This window comes from Danio aesculapii, chromosome 7 (assembly GCF_903798145.1).
Source record: "Danio aesculapii chromosome 7, fDanAes4.1, whole genome shotgun sequence".
Classification (NCBI taxonomy): Eukaryota; Metazoa; Chordata; class Actinopteri; order Cypriniformes; family Danionidae; genus Danio; species Danio aesculapii.
This window is the reverse complement of record NC_079441.1, coordinates 37477892-37498759: the sequence shown is the minus strand read 5'-3', so window position 1 is coordinate 37498759 and position 20868 is coordinate 37477892. Positions and strand designations below refer to the sequence as shown.

The 20868-nt window shown below is 37.0% G+C and overlaps 1 protein-coding gene across 1 annotated transcript; it reads right to left on the bottom strand.

Moving 5' to 3' along the window:
• Positions 1-1519: 1519 nt before the first annotated feature.
• On the bottom strand, positions 1520-20837 carry syt13 (synaptotagmin XIII). Its single transcript, XM_056462877.1, has 6 exons — positions 20514-20837; positions 16936-17140; positions 14814-14951; positions 10813-11129; positions 3725-3851; positions 1520-2612 (listed from the first exon to the last, which is right to left on the bottom strand). The coding sequence occupies exons 1-6, from the start codon at positions 20685-20687 to the stop codon at positions 2308-2310; spliced, it is 1266 nt and encodes a 421-aa protein (XP_056318852.1). The 5' UTR covers positions 20688-20837; the 3' UTR covers positions 1520-2307.
• Positions 20838-20868: the final 31 nt, after the last annotated feature.

Genomic DNA, 20868 nt, shown 5'->3' with positions numbered 1-20868 from the left:
AATAGTTCTGACTTCAAGTGTATATTTAGAAAAAAACAAACAACAAAATGACAAACTTGTACTGTAAATAAATATGAATTCAGTTGATTATTAAAAACTACAACAGCTGTTTTACTTTTCCTTTGTCATATTAACATAACACTGGTTTAGTGGCAGTCTGGAGCCCAGAGTAGATGTCCTGCTTAGATATACAAGCAAAATTCTTAGCCCTCCTGTGATATTTGAATTCTTTTTCAAATATTTCCATCGTTGTTAACAGAGAAAGTAAGTTCACTTGTATCACCTATAATATTTTTTCTTCTGGAGAAAGTGTTGTTGTTGTGTTGCTGGAATTAAATCTGAAATAAATCTGGAATCAAAAAATTGTAAGATTAATATTATTAACCACCTTAATGCTATTAACCACCCTGGGGTGCGTTTCCAAAAACCGTCATTAGCCAACTAAAGGTCAAAAGTTCCATCGTTACAAACATAGTTTGTTGATTTGACGTTTCCCAAATATATCGTTCCAACGAACATTCGCAAACTGCGTCGCAAACGTGTATGCTTGCAACTACACCTCTGGAGCTGTAGTTAGAAACATAGTTCCTGGCTGTGTTCTATCCCCCCCCTCCCTCCCAAGCTCTATTCATTTAGAAAATTCTAACATTTAAACTTGGAATGATTTTTCATTAAAGTCCTGTCTCTTAGGTGTAATTTGCTTTCAAAGTATTTTTACAGTTCAGTTTTAGCGTTCTTCATGTTTACAATTCACAGTATTCACGCTCCCTTCACAGTGCACTTTGAAAACATTAATGCCATTTGGAACACAGTCGTGGCTCATGACGAAAGCTATCAGTGTCCTGTTATTTAAAAGCGGAATTTATGTTGCGTCTCCAAAGCTTGTGAAAACAAAAAAACACAGCATAAGTATCTGTACTGTAAGTGACATGCTGGTTAGAACATTTCTGCAGTGGTTTGCATGTGTCAAATTGTAAAAGTACACTTTTCAAAAAATAAAAAATAAACTACGGGTTTTGGGAAACATTCGTCACTACATCGTTCTTTTCCCAACCGATGCATCGTACTATGATAGTTCAGCCATGAGTTACGTCATTGTTTGGGAAACACACCCCTGGTTGGCTACAGAACAAACCACTCTTGTCCAATGACTTGGCTTATTAACCAGACTTGATTAGCTAACCCAATTAACCTAGTTTAAATTGCACTTTTAACTGAATAGTATCTTGTAAAATAAGCAGTAACATATTATGTAGTGTTATCATGCTAAAAGACAAAATAAATTAGTTATTAGAAATGAGTTTTTAAAATTAATATGTTTAAAATGTGTTGAAAGAAAATTCTCTACATTAAACAGCACTTGGGAAATATATGTAAAAGTATTAAAATTTCACAGGAGGGCTAATAATTTTGTCTTCAACAGCATACGTATACATATATACATACATACCTATATACGTATGTATGTACATATATATATATATATATATATATATATATATATATATATACATTTTTAATTACACAGGACTACATCCTGTATACATGCATCTTGAGAAGAATAAAGCTGCCTTATTGAGACCCTGTATAATAATGTAGTGCGTAACTCCTGTAAATGTACCGGCCACAATCAATCTACAGTAAGTGATCAGTTCTCTATCACTCCAGCTGTGACAGCAAAACTAACAGAATCCCTTCTGCATTCTGATGCTGTCTGAGAACTGCTGCCTGTGGATCATATAACATCATTTGGCAGAGTCTGTTTTCACGTATTATTTGTTGTGATTGTTCCTTTATCGTTATCTCTCCTGCCAAACCTGGTAAGATACAGTGGTTTATCCTTTCCTCTGACCTGATTCAGCCCAGCTTTTCACCTTACATCAGATTGCACATAAACTGTTTCCCTCTTATTCCCATCAGTCACTATGATACTCACTAAATATCGGTGTTTTTAGTCATATTTTGTATTTCACATATAGAGGGAGATGAGGATTTCTTCAAGTTGGACCTGTTTAAAATAGCATTGAGTACTTTAACCACACATGAACAACAACACCAAAGGTAAATGCATCACTTTAAAATACTCTAAACTACTGTGTAACAATATTAGTACTGAATGTGACAGTCTCCCTTCAGCTTTTACTTTCACTTTACCAAATAATAACAACTGGGTTCACACATATCTACTTAAATATTGAATATATTGAAGTACTGCATATTTTTACACAGGAATAGAGTACTAGCTTAACCCAACCACACGCTTAACTGATCATATTGGTGGTGCTTTGGAGACTATCACCCTGTACATTAGGTGTATAGAGGATGCCACATTGCGATTTGTTTGCGTGGATTATCTAGCATCTGTTTCCAGTGCTGCAGGCCAGTGCCGGATGTCTGGAGCCCCAGCATGCAGCGGCCCAGAGGGAGCAGGGTCCCAGGGCTGGCCAGGTTCAGTACCTCCAAATCCACGCTGGATTTAGCCAGAAGCTCACTTGGAAGCTCCAACATCATCATCTCGTTCCAGACTGGATTCATCTTGTGCTTTACTCGTCGCGTCTGCTTCTTCTTCAGCTTGGCATTTTGGTGCTTTAAGGTCAGCTTTACGGATAGATCTATCAAGGAATGGAGTATTGACCTTAATATTGTATGCCTTGTATGAAGAGATGGATGGATATTTCATACATGTGCATGTACATGTCTGGTCAAACGTTATGAATTATAGAAAGTAGTCTCTTGGGCATGTAGTAAAATAATAACAATAACAATATGAAACCTTTTAAATAGAACTGTTTTCAATTTTAATTAGAGACTCAGCAATATTACATTTCTCAGCTGATACTGCTTATTTGGAGGGATATCTGCCTATACTAATACAGATTGTTTGGCCTTTTACACCAATATATTATTCTATATATATTTTAATATTAATAATAATAAATGAAAATCAATTACACAATTTTGAAAGTCATAAATAAGATTTCCTGACTTTCTGAATGTAATTAGTAATGTAAATAAAAAGTTGTTGATGCTATAGCTTCAAATTAAGTACACACAAGTGACATTTTCTTTACTCATTTTCTTTCTTTCTTTTTCTTCTGCCTTTTATTGCTTGGTAGAATAAAATCAGCACTGATAATCAGCTGTTTTTAAACTATCAGCTATATAGTCTTTTACTTTTATCAACTGTGACTGATTACTGCCCAATAATTCTGTGCTTCTCAAGTTTTAATATATTTTAAATGTGTCCTGGCGGTTCATTCTGCAGTGGTGATCCTGATAATTAAAGGACTAAGCCCTTAAATTAATGGGAAAAAAAATTATTTAATCTAGTAATGGACATACTGAATTTTTGGAAGTCATACTCCAGTCTTTAGTGGAATATATCACATTTAAAAAAATAAAATAAAATAAAATAGAGAACAGCTCAGTTTCAATTTTAATGATATCTTACTATATTACTGGTTGGATTCTGTACAAACGAATGCACTCTGTGTGAGCAAAACAAACCTTTATCAAACACATAAAAATCTTTATTACATCAAACTTTTTACTAATAGTTTAATGATTTCAATTGAATTATCAAATAAATTAGATAAAAATTCTTTAAAAAAAATCTTAGAACTGACATGTTTGGATAACACAGATGATGCACAAAATAACCACATTTTGATTTGGAATCGTTGACATTTATTTGAGTGTTGTTGTTGTGTGTTGGTGTAAATACCTATGTTGTCTTTGAGTTTATCTGACTGGAGTCCTCTAGCCTTCATTACTACAACTCCAAGTCTGTTGGCTGCTGGTAGATAACTGAGCGATAATAGTAACTCTCCGGTGGATGATGTCACTTCCTGCTAAAACAAAACATGAGTTAAAGGATTGTTGCTAGAAGGGATACAGCTGTGATCAGAAGTTAACTAGAATAATTTATGTCGGCGCCAGTGGTGTAGTGGTTAGGGCGTCGCCACCATAGACTGTAAAATATAGGTCGCCACACATGCACTCCGGTGCTCACAGTGACGCGAGTTTGATTCCCGCCTTGCGGTCCCATGCCGATCCTTCCCCCTTCTCTGCTCCCCATGCTTTCCTGTAAACAATCTCTACTGTCCTATACATTAAAGGTGAAAACCCTGAAAAAAATAATTATAAAAAAAACTAGAATAATTTATATTATTACTATTTTATTATTTGTTTATATAATTATTCGTTAATTGTCTTTTATTAACGTCTACCCCTACCCCAACCCTAAATCCAACCATCACAGTAATGTAAAAATAGTAATTGTACAGAGTATTATTCATATTATTTATTAAATTACCCATTAAATGGTCTTTTATTAACTTCTAGCCCTACCCCAACCCTAAATCCAACCATCAGAGTAATGTAAAAACAGTAATTTTACCAAGTACTATTCATTTTAGTTATTAAATTACCCATTAAATTGTATTTTATTAACACCTACCAACTCCACCCCACCCCAACCCTAAACCCACCTATCGAAGTAATGTCAAAATATTAGATATTGTTGAACAGTGTCGCAATAATTATGCTATATTGATGTGAGAAACTACAGCTGCCAGATTGTCAATATATTTTTCTCTCATACATCTATTACTCTCTTAATATTTATTAGTCTTACAGCTATTACATCTCTGTGTTCACATATATATTTGCATATTCACAAAGACCTCTTTGCGATGTTAATGAACATGGCTTTTGACTGCACACAAAACCACTTCATGCAAATGTTTTAGTCATTTGTGAGGCAGACTGAACATGACCAGAGCGTCTTTTAGGGCAAAACTTGCTGACTTTAAATCATAAATTTGTCAGCTCAGCTCTCAGATTAAACACTCTGAAAGATGGTATTTCATTACCATCATGACCTTGTGCTAATCTGCCCCCGCCTTCAGTCAGTCCCACTTTATCAGCTGCGTGAGCAGAACGTGACATTTTCTTCCACACATTTGCTGAAATATAATCTCGAACTAGATTGGTTTTATCAAACTGTCATGTTTCATATCACTCCAGGGCAGTGACAGTGACAAATAATACTGATAAATTTGATTCAAATTAAAAAGATTGAAAGCTCTAGGGTATTGCGATCATTATTTTAATTAACGTTCTTGTCACCGAGTCATATTAGCATAGTAATTTTTTAAGTTCCAATGTGAATTGAATTTCTGCTCATGCAGCTAATTCACCAGACACTTACACATGTTCAGAAACTTCCTAACACAAATAACTCACCAGCATTCATATATCCTAATCACAAACGGTCAAGAAGATCTGCTGTAGATTAAACTAAGCATCAGAATAAAGAAGAAAGGTGATTTGTGTGTTCTTGAACATGCCATGGTTGATAAAGAAAGACTTGAGTTGATTTTTGCACAAAAAACATGAAAGCATGAACTCATTCTGCCTTGTTTTAGGTGTTAAGGCTGGTGGTGTAATGGTGTGGTGAATTTGGCACACATACTGTACACTCACTGGCCGGTTTATTAGGTAAACCTTACTAGTACCAGATTGGACCCCAGTTTACCTTCAGAAGTGCCTTAATCCTTTATGGCATAGATTTAACAAGGTACTGGAAATACTCCTCAGAGATTTTGGTCCATATTGACATGATAGCATCATGCAGTTGCTGCAGGTTTTTCGGCTGCACATCCATAATGTGAATCTCCCGTTCCACCACATGCCAAAGGTGCTCTATTGGATTGAGATCTAGTGACTGTGGAGTGGAAGCCATTTGGGTACAGTGAACTCATTGTCATGTTCAAGAAACCAGTCTGAGATGATTTGCACTTCATGACATCGAGCGTTATCCAGCTGAAAGTACCCATCAGAAGATGGGTATACTGTGGTCATAAAGGGATGGACATGGTCAGCAACAATACTCAGGCAGGCGGGGTCATTGACACAATGCTCAATTGGTACTAATTGGTACATTATACCACTACCTCAAGCCTGAACCGTTGATACAAGGCAGGATTGATAAATGCTTTCATGTTGTTGACGCCAAATTCTGACTCTACCATCCGAATGTCGCAGCAGAAATCTAGACTCATCAGGCCAGGCAACGTTTTTCCAATCTTCTATTGTCCAATTTTGGTAAGTCTTGTAGCCTCAGTTTCCTGTTCTTAGCTGACAGGAGTGGCACCTGGTGTGGTCTTCTGCTGCGAGAGATGGTTGTGTGTGAAAATTCCAGTAGATCAGCAGTTTCTGAAATACTCAAACCAGCCTGTCTGGCACCAACAACCGTGCTATGTTCAAAGTGACTCAAATCACGTTTCTTCCCCATTCTGATGCTCGGTTTGAACTGCAGCAGATCGTCTTGACCATGTCTACATGCCTAAATGCATTGAGTTGCTGCTAGGTATTTGGCTGATTAGAAATTTGCGTTAATGAGCAGTTGGACGAGTGGCCGATGAGTGTACATTAAGCATAATCTGAACACCACAGTCTACTTGGCTATTGTTGCTGCTAATCATCTCTTTCTCTTTATTTTCAGTGTGTCTTCATCTTGTGATGGTTACTTCCAGCAAGATAATGTTTTATTTCACAGACCTCATATAATCTCAAACTGGTCTCCTAAACATCACACGTTGTGTTCACTGAACTGAAACATCCATACACTCTCATTCGCACACATACACTATGGCCAATTTAGCTTACCCAATTCACCTGTACCGCATGTATTTGGACTGTGGGGGAAACCGGAGCACCCAGAGGAAACCCACGCAATCACAGGGAGAAATGGCAAAGTCCACACTGAAATGCCAACTGGCCCGGCCGGGGCTCGAACTAGCGACCTTCTTGCTGTGAGGTGACAGTGCTAACCAATTGCTAACCGTGACACCAACTCTCCTAAACTTTGTTTAATTAAAAAAGAAAAAAACTGAAGGCAGTTCTGTAAAGTGTATCTAATAAAGTGGTTGGTTAGTGTACAGTTTTAATTTAATTCCCTCATTCATAAACGAGTTCAAGGTATTGCATTCATACACCATATCTGAAACATTCACAATAATGAAATATGAATCGTAATGAGAGCTCTTACAATGATGAAGCATTTATGAATGTTGGATATGAACAAATAATACATTTTGAAGGGCATCATCCAACCTGCGTCATCATGTTCATCATAGGCCATACTTTACATGCAAACAAACATACACACACTCACCAAATACCTCTAAGCCTGCTCATGCATCGCTTCCTAACTCTTCTCTCCTCTCTCTCTCTCTCTCTCTCTCTCTCCCCTGCAGTCCAATGGTGGTTAGTAATTCCTGGCATGTCTGTGTGTGTGTGTCTGTTAGAAGCGGATCTCCTCTGGGAGGCCTGATGACGCAGATAAAGATCTCCTGCAATGGAGGTCTATGACATCATCAGCAGATCACAGAGCAGTGGGGGTAGAGTGTGTGTGTTTATGTGCGTGTGTGTGTGTGTGTGTGTGTGTGTGCGTGTGTGTGTTTTACTGGCCTGGACCCAAGAGAGTGCTTTGAAGGTGTGGACAACAAGGTGTGGAGGGAGTACAGCTTCTTGAAATAAACTCTCAGATCTATGCTCATATCACATCTTATGTGCAATAACTTTTTTTTCTTTCAAAATAAAAAGAGCTTATATTTATTGTTGTGAATATCTATAGCTGTTAAGTGTTTATTAGTGTGTGTGTGCGTGTGTGTGTGTGTGTGTGTGTGTGTGTGTGTGTGTATGTGTGCAAGTGTGTGTTTGAGGACCATATCACTAAGTAACTTTCCATCACAGAACTATGAAGAAGAACTGACCGGCTGATTTTTCCACATCTCTAGCTACATGACACATGCATCAATACACACACATGCACACACAGACACATTCAGACTAAGCATTGTTTCAAGAGATTACACTTAGATACTGTTTGACAACTGTTAGCAGGTGTGGCATGCTGTCCCGGGAGAGAACCCTGAGCTCGGAGATAGTTGAGCCCAGGGCTCCCGCCTGGTCCATAGAGCATGTGAGGGGAGTACGAGATCAGGTGGTTCTCAAGAGCTCCCCGTGGTAAAGGAGGAAAGGAGGAGAAGGGGTGGATGGGGGGTTTCTTCAGAAAAACAAAGATAAGGAAGTAGTTCTAGCTAGGCTACTTATAGTGAGTTGGGATTAATCTGATTGGCTAACTAATGAATGTAGATGGGTGGCCAGCTGCAGTCACATGCAGTCACATGCTCCTCTCGAAAGAGACTAAACTGAAGGAAAATGAATGTATGAAATAGAAATCAGTTCAAGCTGAATTGATTTTGCCTGAATGATCCATTGATATCTTTCCCTGCATTGGCCAGCAAATGTACTGGCACTGCCTTTTGACTATTTCATTATTTACGAAGCTCATTTTTATTTAATTTTAATTGTGTGTCTTACTGGAATACTTTAATCTAATTTGTCAATCGACATTCTGCATAAATCTGAGTTCATTCTTATTTGTGGGAAAAAGGCAGTGAGACTCCATTTTGTAAAAATGTAAATAAAAAGTATAGCTTTATAAATATGGTGGGTGTGATGCGAACCTGGATTAACATCTAAATGTAGTCCAGAAAATGTAAGAAAGCTGACGGTGGTTTTGACATGATTGATTTTTTTGACATCAATTACACTTTCAAAGTAAATTGGATTAAAAATTGTGTTATTTCCCCAGATTTGATTTGGGACTTTATCCCACATAATATCTAAAAAAAGGTTGGAGATCTCGAATTTTTGTTAACTTGTAGTTTTTCCTCCATCCAAACTCCTATAAAACTCTTTGAATTTCATGAACAGGCTCTTTTGGCATAGAAATTATGTTTTGTCCACAATTTCTCCCCGCACAAAGTAAAGCTATGGAACAACGAAAGCATCTTAGTCAGGATAAAATTGATTTTTTATAAGAACTGGCATGAAAAAGATATGAATTATCGTTGTGATTTACTTGATCCACAAGGGAACTTCTATTCATATGGTGATTTTATGGTTAAATATAATTTCCCTGTTATTCATAATAAATTTCATACAATGATTAAGGCCATACCTAATGGCCTTGCTCATTTAATGAAATGCCCCTTGTCATTCAAAAAATTTGTTAAAAAAGAACCAAAGTTTTTAGTGGAGGAAAAATGTATTTACGACCTAAAATGTAACAAACAAGAAATGTGTTTCAGTCAAAGAAAAGAATCAATGTCTAATAGATAAAATTAATTGGAAAAAGTTTTGCTTTCCCTCACAAATTCTGTTCCCAACAAAGTTAATGAATTACACTTAAAAGTGTTACTCAATATCTACCCCACAGACAAGATTGTGTGTAAATTTGGTAATCCTAATTTAAATGGTGTCTTTTGTAACTGAAGTATTGAATCGATTGATCATCTTTTTGTCAAACGCCCACAAGTGTTTTGGTCTTATCGCTTGTTTGTTTTTTTTACATCAAAATGTAAGTTTAACAGTGAATTTTCCACGTGTGATATAATTTGCTACTTTTCTCATGACAAACAGAACAGAATTTAGAAGCAGTTTATTTATTTTAATGAGTAAATATTACATTACGCCAAAAACAGAAGTGTGCGCACATTCAGAAAATCTCAAAGACAGGTGCTCGATCAAAAACAAACATTTGTCTTAGGACCTTTTTCTATAAATATTATATTCACAAATGTATATTTTCTTCATCATTACTCAATTTGCAGAATTGACTTAAATTGTTTAATTACTACATTACAAAATGTTTATAGTAAAAAAAAGTGTAAAAACTTAAATTTATAAGAACTTTGTAAATATTATTTAATTTGATAATTTTGCCTCTGTACCTTGTTTTGTTTTACTATTATTTTATTAGTAGTATTGTTTGTTATATTTTATTAAATTTTTTTACTTCTTTGTTTATTATTGTACTTGATTTAATCCAATGTTTGGTTATTAATGGGATTGTTATTGTCCTTACCCCTAAACCCAACCTTTCTGTAAATTATTCCCAAAATCAGAGGGGAATAACAATTGAATATACATTCAATTTCTTTTCAGTTTAGTCCGTTTATAAATCAGGGGTCCACACAGCGGAATGAACCAACAACTTATCCAGCATGTGTTTTATGCTGCAGATGCAACTGCAACTCAGTACTGGGAAACACCCATACACTCTCATTTACACACACATACACTATGGACAATTTAGCTTACCCAATTCACCTATAGCGCATGTCTTTGGACTTGTGGGGGAAAACTGGAGAACGTGCACTCCACACAGAACTCCACACAGAAATGTGAGCCTCGAACCAGTGACCTTCTTGCTGTGAAACGTATCCCTTAATTCTGATTGACTAACTGGACTGTTGTTCCAGGATTACATTAGATGTTAATTTAGGAACATGTCCTACTTGGTAAAATCACACTAGAACAACATTACAATCCCCCAATCAGAATTAAGGGATACATTTACAGTTTATGTTAAATTTAGGGTTATAAAATTTAGGAATATGTACTTCTACATTATTGTTATCTAACTATTATTCTCCTCTGATTTTGAGAATAATTTACAGTTATGGTTGGGTTTAGGGGTGAGGAATAGGTATGGATTATATTTTCAAGCAAAAATGATGTTCCAGGATCAACATAGATGTTAATCCAGGATCGCATCGTACTTGGCAAAATCACACCCACCTTATACATTTTTGAAACCAAAATATTAACAGATTTCAAAGATTTAAGATATCTATGACTGTAAAATGCGTCATCGCCATCTTCGGAAAAAGATCTATAAAAAAACTTTGCAATGGTAACTTTCACTCCTTGACATTTTGAAACAATGTTTCTCACCTGTTTGGGTGGCTGTAAGTCAACCCAGCAGTCGGCGTCCAACATCATGCTTACATCAGCCAGCTTGAAGCGCATCATGCCCAGAGTGGAGTTATGGGAGAATCGGTCACAGCAGTGAAGGGAAAGGGCCACCTCTCCATCTAGACTGTCAGTGTCTTCTGTGCCCTCCATAGGTAGTGCAAACACCAGCTCCTCACCCCACTGCACATGCGCTGCCAGCTTGTGGACCGCTGTGTGTGCATGTTTCTGCTCTTCAGAGACACTGACACACCCTGATATATATCCCTCACATCCTGCTTCCACTGATATATTCTCCGCTGTGCAGAAAAAGACAATAGGAATCATAATATAACAAGGAGCAGGATGAGAAATTGGGTCACCAAGAGCCACAAAGGCCCTTATTGTCTTTTTTTATGACTCCTCACTTTTCATTCCTTTCTACATTTCAGAGAGCACGACTGATCCTCTCTCGCACCCTCTTTCCTGTTTGGATGAGCTGAATAGAGGTTTTGAGTTTAAAGCAGATTTACCCTCATTACAGATAATGATGCGTATCAATCAAGGCTGCAGCTATTCAAATGATAATTCTGTGATTAAAAGGCTTTAAGCTGCCTGAAAGAGGCTTTTATTTGCTTTAATCACAGAGAGTTTTGAATATCGAAACCTCCCTCTGTTCCAGGCCCCAGAAGCGGAGGGTAAACCCACAGTGACACCTCTATCCTGCAAACACACCTGGATGAGCCCTAAGAGGACTACAAGTTCAACACCAAAAGCCTGCTTTTAACAGATACTGTATCTGCTCATGTTGTGTGACCGTCTGGTGGCCTTTTTTTTTCATTGAATAATGTTAAAAAATACAATGCAAGTCAAGTACAACAACTGTAAAGAAGGCTAGGGGGAGATATGAACAATATCACAGGAATACATTACATGATATACAGGGTTTTACAATTCGCATAGCTTTTAGATTTTTTGAGGGTAATTCAGATTCAATATAATGCTTCACTTCATTTTAAATTTGGATTTCTACCTGAAAAGTTACATTTATGAATATGATATTTGTGCATTAAATTAAATAAATTTATTAAAAATGTCTCTTTGTCTCTAGACTTTTCAAAAATTCATAAATAATTACATTTTGCCAAAAAAAAAAAGAACAGCACTCTCTGGCCTTTGCCTGCAAAAGCTACACCTTACACCTATATCTTTTTTAAATTTAGTTAAATAAAGTTTGGCAGGATATATTTGGTGAAGGAGTTTAAACAAAATCTCTTTAACCTTAGTTTGTTAAGAGATAGTGATTAGGCAGAAGCCAAACTGTTTTTCAATCAACATCACTCATTGATTCCAATAAGCGTTTGCATTTGGTTTTGATGCAACATCCTTCTGGAAAAAGGCTTTTATTAATCTGTTATTATTCTTACAACTATAGGAAAAGCATATTTTACCTATTAGAGAGTCATTTATTCATTTTTTTTTGGCTTAGTCCCTTTATTTATCAGGGGTCGCCACAGCGGAATGAACCGCCAACTTATCCAGCATATGTTTTACGCAGCGGATGCCCTTCCAGCCGCAACTGAACACTGGGAAACATCCATACACTCTTGCAATCACACACACTCATACACTATGGCCAATTTAGCTTATTCAATTCAGCTATAGCGCATGTCTTTGGACTGTGGGGGAAAACGGAACACTCAGAGGAAGCCCACGCCAACACGGGGAGAACATGCCAACTCCACACAGAAATGCCAACTGACCAAGCCGGGACTCAAACCAGCGACCTTCTTGCTGTGAGGCAATCGTGCTACCCACTGCGCCTCTGTGACGCCCCTATCAGAGAATCACTGAGTGAAAATTATGGTAATAGCTGATAATTTAATCTGTTTTGTTGTTTATTTATCAATATTTTGCATATTTTGAACCAAAAAAAAGTTGAAAATTCCTTTGGTGGTATGGGTAAATTATACTTTGTTAAAAATTCCTCATATGTAAAGAGAAGACCATCTGAATTAAATAATGGTACCAATACAATGTTATTTCGAAACCAGTTATCAAAAAAATAAAAAACAAATTTATATAAAATGTCCTGGGTGATGCAGTGGTGCAGTATGTAGTGCTGTCGCCTCACAGCAAGAAGGTCGCTGGTTCGAGCCTCGGCTGGGTCAGTTGGCGTTTCTGTGTGGAGTTGTGTGTGCATGTTCTACCTATGTTCGCGTGGGTTTTCTCCGGGTGCTCCGGTTTCCCCCACAGTCCAAAGACATGTGGTACAGGTGAATTGGGTAGGCTAAATAAGTTGGCGGTTCATGCCACTGTGGCAATGCTGGAATAATAAATGGACTAAGCCAAAAAGAAAATGAATGAATAAATGAATAAAATGTCCTTGTTATTACAAATAATGTAACGGTGTGGTGAAAAATTGTGTTTGTAATCAATTACGGTTTAAATGACGAGAGTTTTTATTAATAAAACATTTTGTTAATTTCAAAATTATAAGTACCCAAACTAGATAAAATATGGAGGGGAATCATATTAGTTAGTTAACTTTATTTGTCCCCGTACAGAAATTTCATTTGCAGCATACACTTACAGAGACTTCTGACAGTTCACATTTGGTATATTTAAATACATGTCTAATGTGAACTGTCAGAAGTCTTTGTCATATTCCAAATAAAGGCTGGATATTTAACAAGTTGTCTAATCCAGTTAATTTTAAATGTGCTGTTTAGTACAGAGAAGTCCAGAAAACTGAGACCACCATTTTTGTAACCTTCTGATGGCCTTCGTGTGTACTGAAAACTGAGTGGCTCTGGAGTCATTTGAGCTGATGTTCTTGTCAAACATACAATGTACTGTAAAAACAGAGACTGTTTAGTCTGGTCCTCATGGGAATTTTTCTGGACCTCCAGTATCCATTAGTGGTATGGATTTTTCAGTGACTCTTTCTGCAGTTATTCAGTAAGTGGTCACTGTTTAAGATCAATCATTTGATTCAATCAATTGGGTTCATTCAGGATTCACTCATTCCTGGGTGCTGCTTGGAACTGAAAACTGAGCTGCAGTGGAATTGTGTGTTGAGTAATTTGTGTGTGGTGTCATTGAGCTGATGTGTTTCCAATGTGCTCCTACTGTATGTATTGTAAAGCAGAGGTTGAGATTCTGGTAAATTATATTATTTAATTATATTAAACAATTAGGGAGGCATGGTGGCTCAGTGGTTAGAACTGTCACCTCACAGCAAGAAGGCCACTGGTTTGAGTCCCAGCTGGGTCAGTTGGAATTTCTGTGTGAGTTTGAATGATCTCCCTGTGTTTGCGTGTGTTTCCTCTGAGTACAGTCCAAAGACATGCGAATAGGTGAATTGAGTAGTTTCCCAGTACTGGGTCGCAGCTGGAAGGGTATCCGCTGCGTAAAACATATGCTGGATAAGTTGGCAGCTCATTCCGCTGTGGAGACCCTGATAAATAAAGAGACTAACCTGAAGGAAAATGAATGAATGAACTATTATATTATTAATTATATTATATTAGCCACATGTTATTTGTATTTTATTATTGCACTTTCACATATGGATAAGAATAAGTGCTTGCAAAAACAAAAGATTTGCTAGTTTTGATTTATTTATTGAATCACATTGTTATTAATTACATGAATAACGTAGGCCTAAATGATTCTTCCTATGTTTTCATTTTAAAAGCCCAGTCCAGAAGGTCACAGGATACAGTAATATTGTTGGTTGTTTTACAATAACTTTTACCACAGAGCAGCATTAACATCAGACAGAAGACAATTTGACTGTTTCTAATTATGGCTTGGTATGGTGAGGTAGAAGATATGCAGCCAGCAACCAAAAAGCACAATTTATTTAATACATTTTCACTGCGTTTCTAAATTCTTCTGAAAAAAGTAAGCGTTTTGAACCACGTGCATAATCAAAGCATCACCAGTGATTTTTTTAATATATATTTTATATTATAGCATTTCAGCAACCTAGCATGTACCTTCAACAATGTTAATGTGTAGCTCTCCGCTTTCTTTGTGCAGGCTGATGGAGAAGTGCAGTTTCGGATACAGGATGGAGCTACTTGTCGTCATGGCACCAGTTTGCTCAGCTGTGCAAGGTGTTTCATCAGAAGACGCTGTCGAGGAAATGAATGTTAGAGCAGATTAAATTCTGAGTAAATGGGCATTCTCAGAAAAATCCCATCATGTATTGTAAAGGAGGAGCAGAGATAGTTCTGGACCTCCTGAGAATATTAACCATTCACATGCATTTGTTCTGTGACTCCTTCTGCAGGGTAAATCCGTTAACCAATCATTTATGACTATCTTTTGAAAAATGAGTCACAGAATCAATTATCCAATTCACTCATTTAGATTTTCATTCATTCCCGAGTGCTGCTTGAAAGAACCACCCTCATTGGTGTAACAAACAGTTATGCTGTAAAAAGCAGTGATGCGTATAAAATGGTAATATGTGATATAATAACTGCTTATTTAACTATTGTATAGAAGCAAAATGATTGCCCACTGTTAAAAATGCAGGGTTCCACATTTATGTTGTCCCAACACAAATCAGTTTAGTTAATGTAACAAATTTAAGTGGATTGAACATAAAACAGTTAGGTTATTCCAAAAAATTCTGAAGAATTGTGTTGTTTAACTGTGCACAGGGCACAAAGTCACACGAAGTAAAATGAAACACAGAGTTTTAAGGTATTTACTCAGGGTTAACCATGCCATGCCTCCAAAGTTTTCATCACAGTGTCGGCAGATGTCTTCCTGCCAATTATTGTAAAAGTTCTGTGAAATTTGGATGAGAAACACAGGAGAAACCATTTTTGCAGCATAAAAGTATGTTTATTATACTCTATATTTTTATTTATAAAAAATCTGTCAACGTAGGCCAAAAGATGGAACCATTTTGAAAGGTGTAAAAAACACACAGTGTTTTGAGGAAAACACGACACACCGGGGTTAGTTGTAACAGGGTATTACACGTAAGCCACACACTCCTGGACACCAATTAAACAAACACAATAATTGTTGAATGTTGAGTGTAATGTTGAGAACGTTTTATATAAATATTTTAATAGAAAAAAACTATTTATTGCTATGAATGCGAATAAATGCATTGTATAATAATGGATAAAAATGCAAATAAATCCAAATGTGTTTATCCAATAGATAAACACATAAATAAACATACTGTGCTATGTAGAATTTTAAAAAGCTACTGAGGAAATACACTATTTAAAGTCAACTGAATTTAAAGTAATTTTGTGAAATCTGCCATTTTAAGCATGTGTTACAACTAACCCTCTGTCTGTTACAACTTGCCCCGCAGGTGGTGTAAACAGTAGCATTTTTACTCTTGGCACCTTTGGCAATACTGCACAGAAACCATAGATCCGGCAATCATACTTTCAGTGCTCATTTGTAGGAGAGGCTTGTGTGTTGCTGGTAAAAAAAACATATGGTTGGTCCAACCCCATTGCTTTGTTCATTATTTGTCCAAAACCAAAGAGTGTTACATTGTGCCCCGCTTTCCCTTGGTTTAAACAAGCAGCAAAAATAATTTTTGTGGGTTTATGTGAGTTCACACGTTTGTTAAGTTCTTCAAAAACATGGCACTTCTTACTTTCTCTGCACCTGCTATGGTGAGAGAGTATTGAGAGTGGCTCAGAAAGGAAGGCCTTGATCATGAATTATAATATTGTGTTTAACCTTTACTTATCTTGATGGAATCTGTGCTGTATGAGTCAGCTCAATGTAGCTCAGACACCAGGCATGAATACAATAGCAGGTTTCATGCGAGAGGTTGGCAGTCGCCTTTGGGCAATAGACTTTAATGGCATCAACAAATGCCACTGGTGTCTGGCATGGCGGCAATTTCAGGTTACATGAAATCCACTGAAGGTTGAATTAATAGTTATCAATCGTAATTGTTTCAGCTAATAAATTAAGTCACCCTCACATATATTGATTTCTGACCCTCTTGAAATAAGCTGCTGTCTCCCACTGGCTGAAGTGGACTGGAACGCATAGTAAAATCAGTCGCGCTCACACACACACAGATCCTCCCCATTGAGTTCCATTATATTTTAGCTGTCATTACTTTACCTTGCCGCGGGAGGGAGAAAATCTCCTCACGTTCGGTTGCCTGGTTACAGGTGTCGAGCTCGGCTGCAGACGTGTCATTGGAAGCTCCATGTTCTTTGTAGTTTATCACCTCTTGAGAAGTCACAGAAGGTTTGGGCCGGTAGATTTGAGGAAACTTCAGAGATGCTTGAGGCTGGATGGGTTCAGTGCACTTATGCACACTGAACTAAAATATGTGCATGAAGGAGAAGGAGGAAATACAAATTATAAGCTACAAGGCAATATGATAATGGATTAAAGGGATGATAAATGATAGATAAAAATGGTACAGATGTGGACCCATCAAAAATACATTGTAGGAGCCAAAATTGTTGATTTTCTTTTATGCAAAAAATCATTAGAAAATTAAGTAAAAAACATGTTTCTCGAAGATATTTTGTAAATTTCTTACTGTAAATATGTCAAAAACCACTACTCTTTGAACTGCTGATAAATTTCTAAAATTTATGACAGGATATTCCGATATTTAGACATACCTGACCTTAACCAAAGAGTACATTCAAGGAAATTAAAACCCAATCCACCAAATAATATAGCATATAGACCCAGCACACTGTAATAAATGCTTAAAACAACCCAGCATTTTTAGAGTGTATGAATAAATCATTTTTATTTCCAGAAGTAAAGCATAACAATGCAATAATAAATTCTGATCATACTTTAATATATTCAAACTAAATTAAGCAGACATATTTGGTAAGCTGCATTAATTTTAACCACCTTGCTACATCACAGATATGCAAAATCAATTTAGTTTCAGGTTTCATTGGGGTTTTGATGTGTAGAGTCTAAAAAAAAACAGTCAAGCATGAATGAAAAGAAAAAAATCAATATGAGAACACTCCATTTCCCCCAGGCGGACAGTTATCATGGTGAAATGGAGTGCACAGTAAAAGGGGTGGAAGAAGACATTCATATTCCTCTATCATCTCTCAACCCCTCCTGTCATTAATAATAAATAATGCTGCTAGGGGACGATGCTCATTCTTTGCTTTATTTAGTTTTTTGCTCATTTTTGTCTTTCATGCTGCTGTTTTATTATATTAGCACAGGAACACGTGAACTTCATCTCCCGAGTGGATCTGAGATTTCATCCTTTGAAAAAGATTTTTGTATATCCATATACATTTTTGTCACTTAGATATTTTTTTATATTTATTATATTATTTTATATTATATTTAAACATTATTTCTGAGTAAACTCACATAACATCAGACAATTTCATCCATTTAAACTGTAAACTGAAACCGAAAAATTGATGGAATTTATCAAATTTCATTTTTTTATAATATATTTGCTTGACACTGAATCAATGAAAAATTAAACAGACAAACACCTAATTTTGTGGAAAAACACTATTATTGTTCAAATGTAAATAGTATTTACAAACAACTTTAGGAGATTGGAATAATAAATTCTCACTAAACACTTAAAACCAAATTCCAATAAAAATGTTGAACATGGTCGGCGCCAATAGCCTAGTGATTAAGTGCGCTGACATATTGCACCAAGGTGCTCCCGGTGACCCGAGTTTGATTCCTGGCTTGAGGTGCTTTGCTGACCCTTCCCCTCTCTCTGCTCCCAAGTATTTTATGTCAATTCTCTGCACTATTCTATCCATTAAAGGTTAAAAATGCCTAAAAAATAATTATTAAAAAAAAAGTTGAACATTGGGAAGAACATCAAGTCCCAAATGGAGAGAGCCAGCTGACAGATGTGTTTGTAGATTTAGTGCCACTTTCAGTGAATACATTACACTCCTGATCAGTTTTGCTCTGTAAGTTGCATGACATCCCCCTTAACTCCTCTTCCAGCAAACATATTCTGGATTGAGATTATTGATGATTAGTAATTATTCACGTAAATTAATATGCACAGAGAAAGGACATCCGCCACATAAAACAAATAGCAGAGTAATTGGTGGTTCATTCTGCTGTGGCAGCCCTGATAGAGTGAATGTGAGAGTGTATGGGTGTTTCCCAGCACTGGGTGGCAGCTGGAAGGGCATCCGTCACATAAAACATATGCTGGAGCAATTGGTGGTTCATGTAAAAATCAGGGACTCAGCTGAAGGACAGTGAGTGAGTGAGTGTTAGCACTATTCAATGCTCTCCACAAAAAAATAAACATTAAAAGTTAACATTTTTGTCAAATGAATGTCACTAATGTTTCAGTGAGGGTTGCATTTACAGGCAGGGGAAAGAAAATCTTACTAGCTCTAGATAAAAACAATACAACACAGAAAGCCTTGATCGTGATAAAAGAAAAATCATGTTGTGTATGTGCAGCTATGAGAGTCGTGACTCTAGACTGTTTCAGGGAAAGCTCAGCAGATGCTGAATAACACCAGTGCTCAGTTTCATAAATAGTAGAGTGTGTTCACCAGTGTCTGTCTGTGTTTTTAGTGAATTAATGGCAGTACAAATCATTTCTAAACTAATTATCTCTTTAAAAAGCACTCTGGAGAAGAAGCTAATAATAACACACTTGTCCATCTCTTAACCAGGCTGTTACTGGACGAACTCAGTGTTCTTTGACACAGTCTGAGTTGTGTGTGAGAGAGAACAGAAAACTGATGGCTTTGATTTGCAGGGCTGATATCAAAAATATTTCTGCCTCAGAGAGGCTGAAGTCATTTTTTATTTCTATTTCTAGAAGATTCAGAACTGTTAGGGTAATTTTGTTTGCTCTTGCTGTATTCATGAACATCTTTTGCTTCTCATTTAGAACAGTAACAAACATTTCTTACATAAACTTGACTGACAGTAAAACACATAATACATTTATTCATTCATTCATTTAGCTTAGTCCCTATATTAATCTGGGGTCACCACAGCGGAATGAACCTGCAACTTATCCAGCATATGTTTACACAGCGGATGCCCTTTCAGCTGCAACCCATCACTGGGAAACATCCATACACACTCATACACTACAGACAAATTAGCTAACCCAATTCACCTAAACCACATGTTTTTGGACTTGTGGGGGAAACCGGAGCAAACCCATGCCAACTCCACACAGAAATGCCAACTGACCCAGCCGAGGCTGGAACCAGCAACCTTCTTGCTGTGAGGCGAACGTGCTACCCACTGCGCCACTGTGCAGCCCCCACATAATACAAATAAAATCTCATTACGAAATGGAAATGTCCGAAACTTTCATTAAAAAAGCTTTTCTACACAATAACCAGTAACCAGAAGAATAAAAAAGCCATATAGATCTCTGCACAGTCATTACATTGATTTACAATGTATTTATGCATCTATAGAGCAATACAACTGAGTTTTTAAAAATAAAGCAATCACTGTTGGTACAATATCACTGTTTCTGTGTCAGCGAGCTAACCTGCGTTACATAAGCGCCACTTTTATCCTTCCACTCAGGTGAGTCAGAACATTTTACTCTCTGCATATCCCAACATATTTTCTCATATCTGTGTTCCATTTCTGTTCACATATCTGTGACATTTTTAAGCTCTGTGTTTAATCTGGCTGCTGGCTCGCTGCTGTTGCGTGTGAGTGACCGTGTGTCTTACCTGTGTCAGAGTATGCAGGATACTAGGTTTGGCTTTCTCTGGGTCAGTCTCATCTCCACTCTCAAGTTTCCCCTTTTTACAGCTCTTGCAAAGCAGGGAGAGACCACATAGTGTCAACACTCCAGACACGGTGCCCAGCGTAGCCCCCAACAGTGCTGTCGCCGACACCAGCATTCCTGCCCAGGAACAGACACCCAAACACACACACACACCGAATGAAGAGAAGAGGAGAAAACAAGAGGAGCAAATCCACACTTCAGTGATGATGTGACTCCATGCTGGCAGAGGAGGAGAGAGGAGAGGAGTGAAGACACACAGAGTGGCACGTGTGTAAGTGTGAGGAGAGAAGAGAGAG

Coding starts and splice junctions, on each gene's coding strand:
- syt13 (XM_056462877.1), bottom strand. CDS start 20,687: ATGCTGGTGTCGGCGACAGCACTGTTGGGGGCTACGCTGGGCACCGTG. Junction 17,141..20,513: donor TCCTGCATACTCTGACACAG/GTAAGACACACG, acceptor CACATATTTTAG/TTCAGTGTGCATAAGTGCAC. Junction 2,613..3,724: donor TAAACTCAAAGACAACATAG/GTATTTACACCA, acceptor ATTCCTTGATAG/ATCTATCCGTAAAGCTGACC.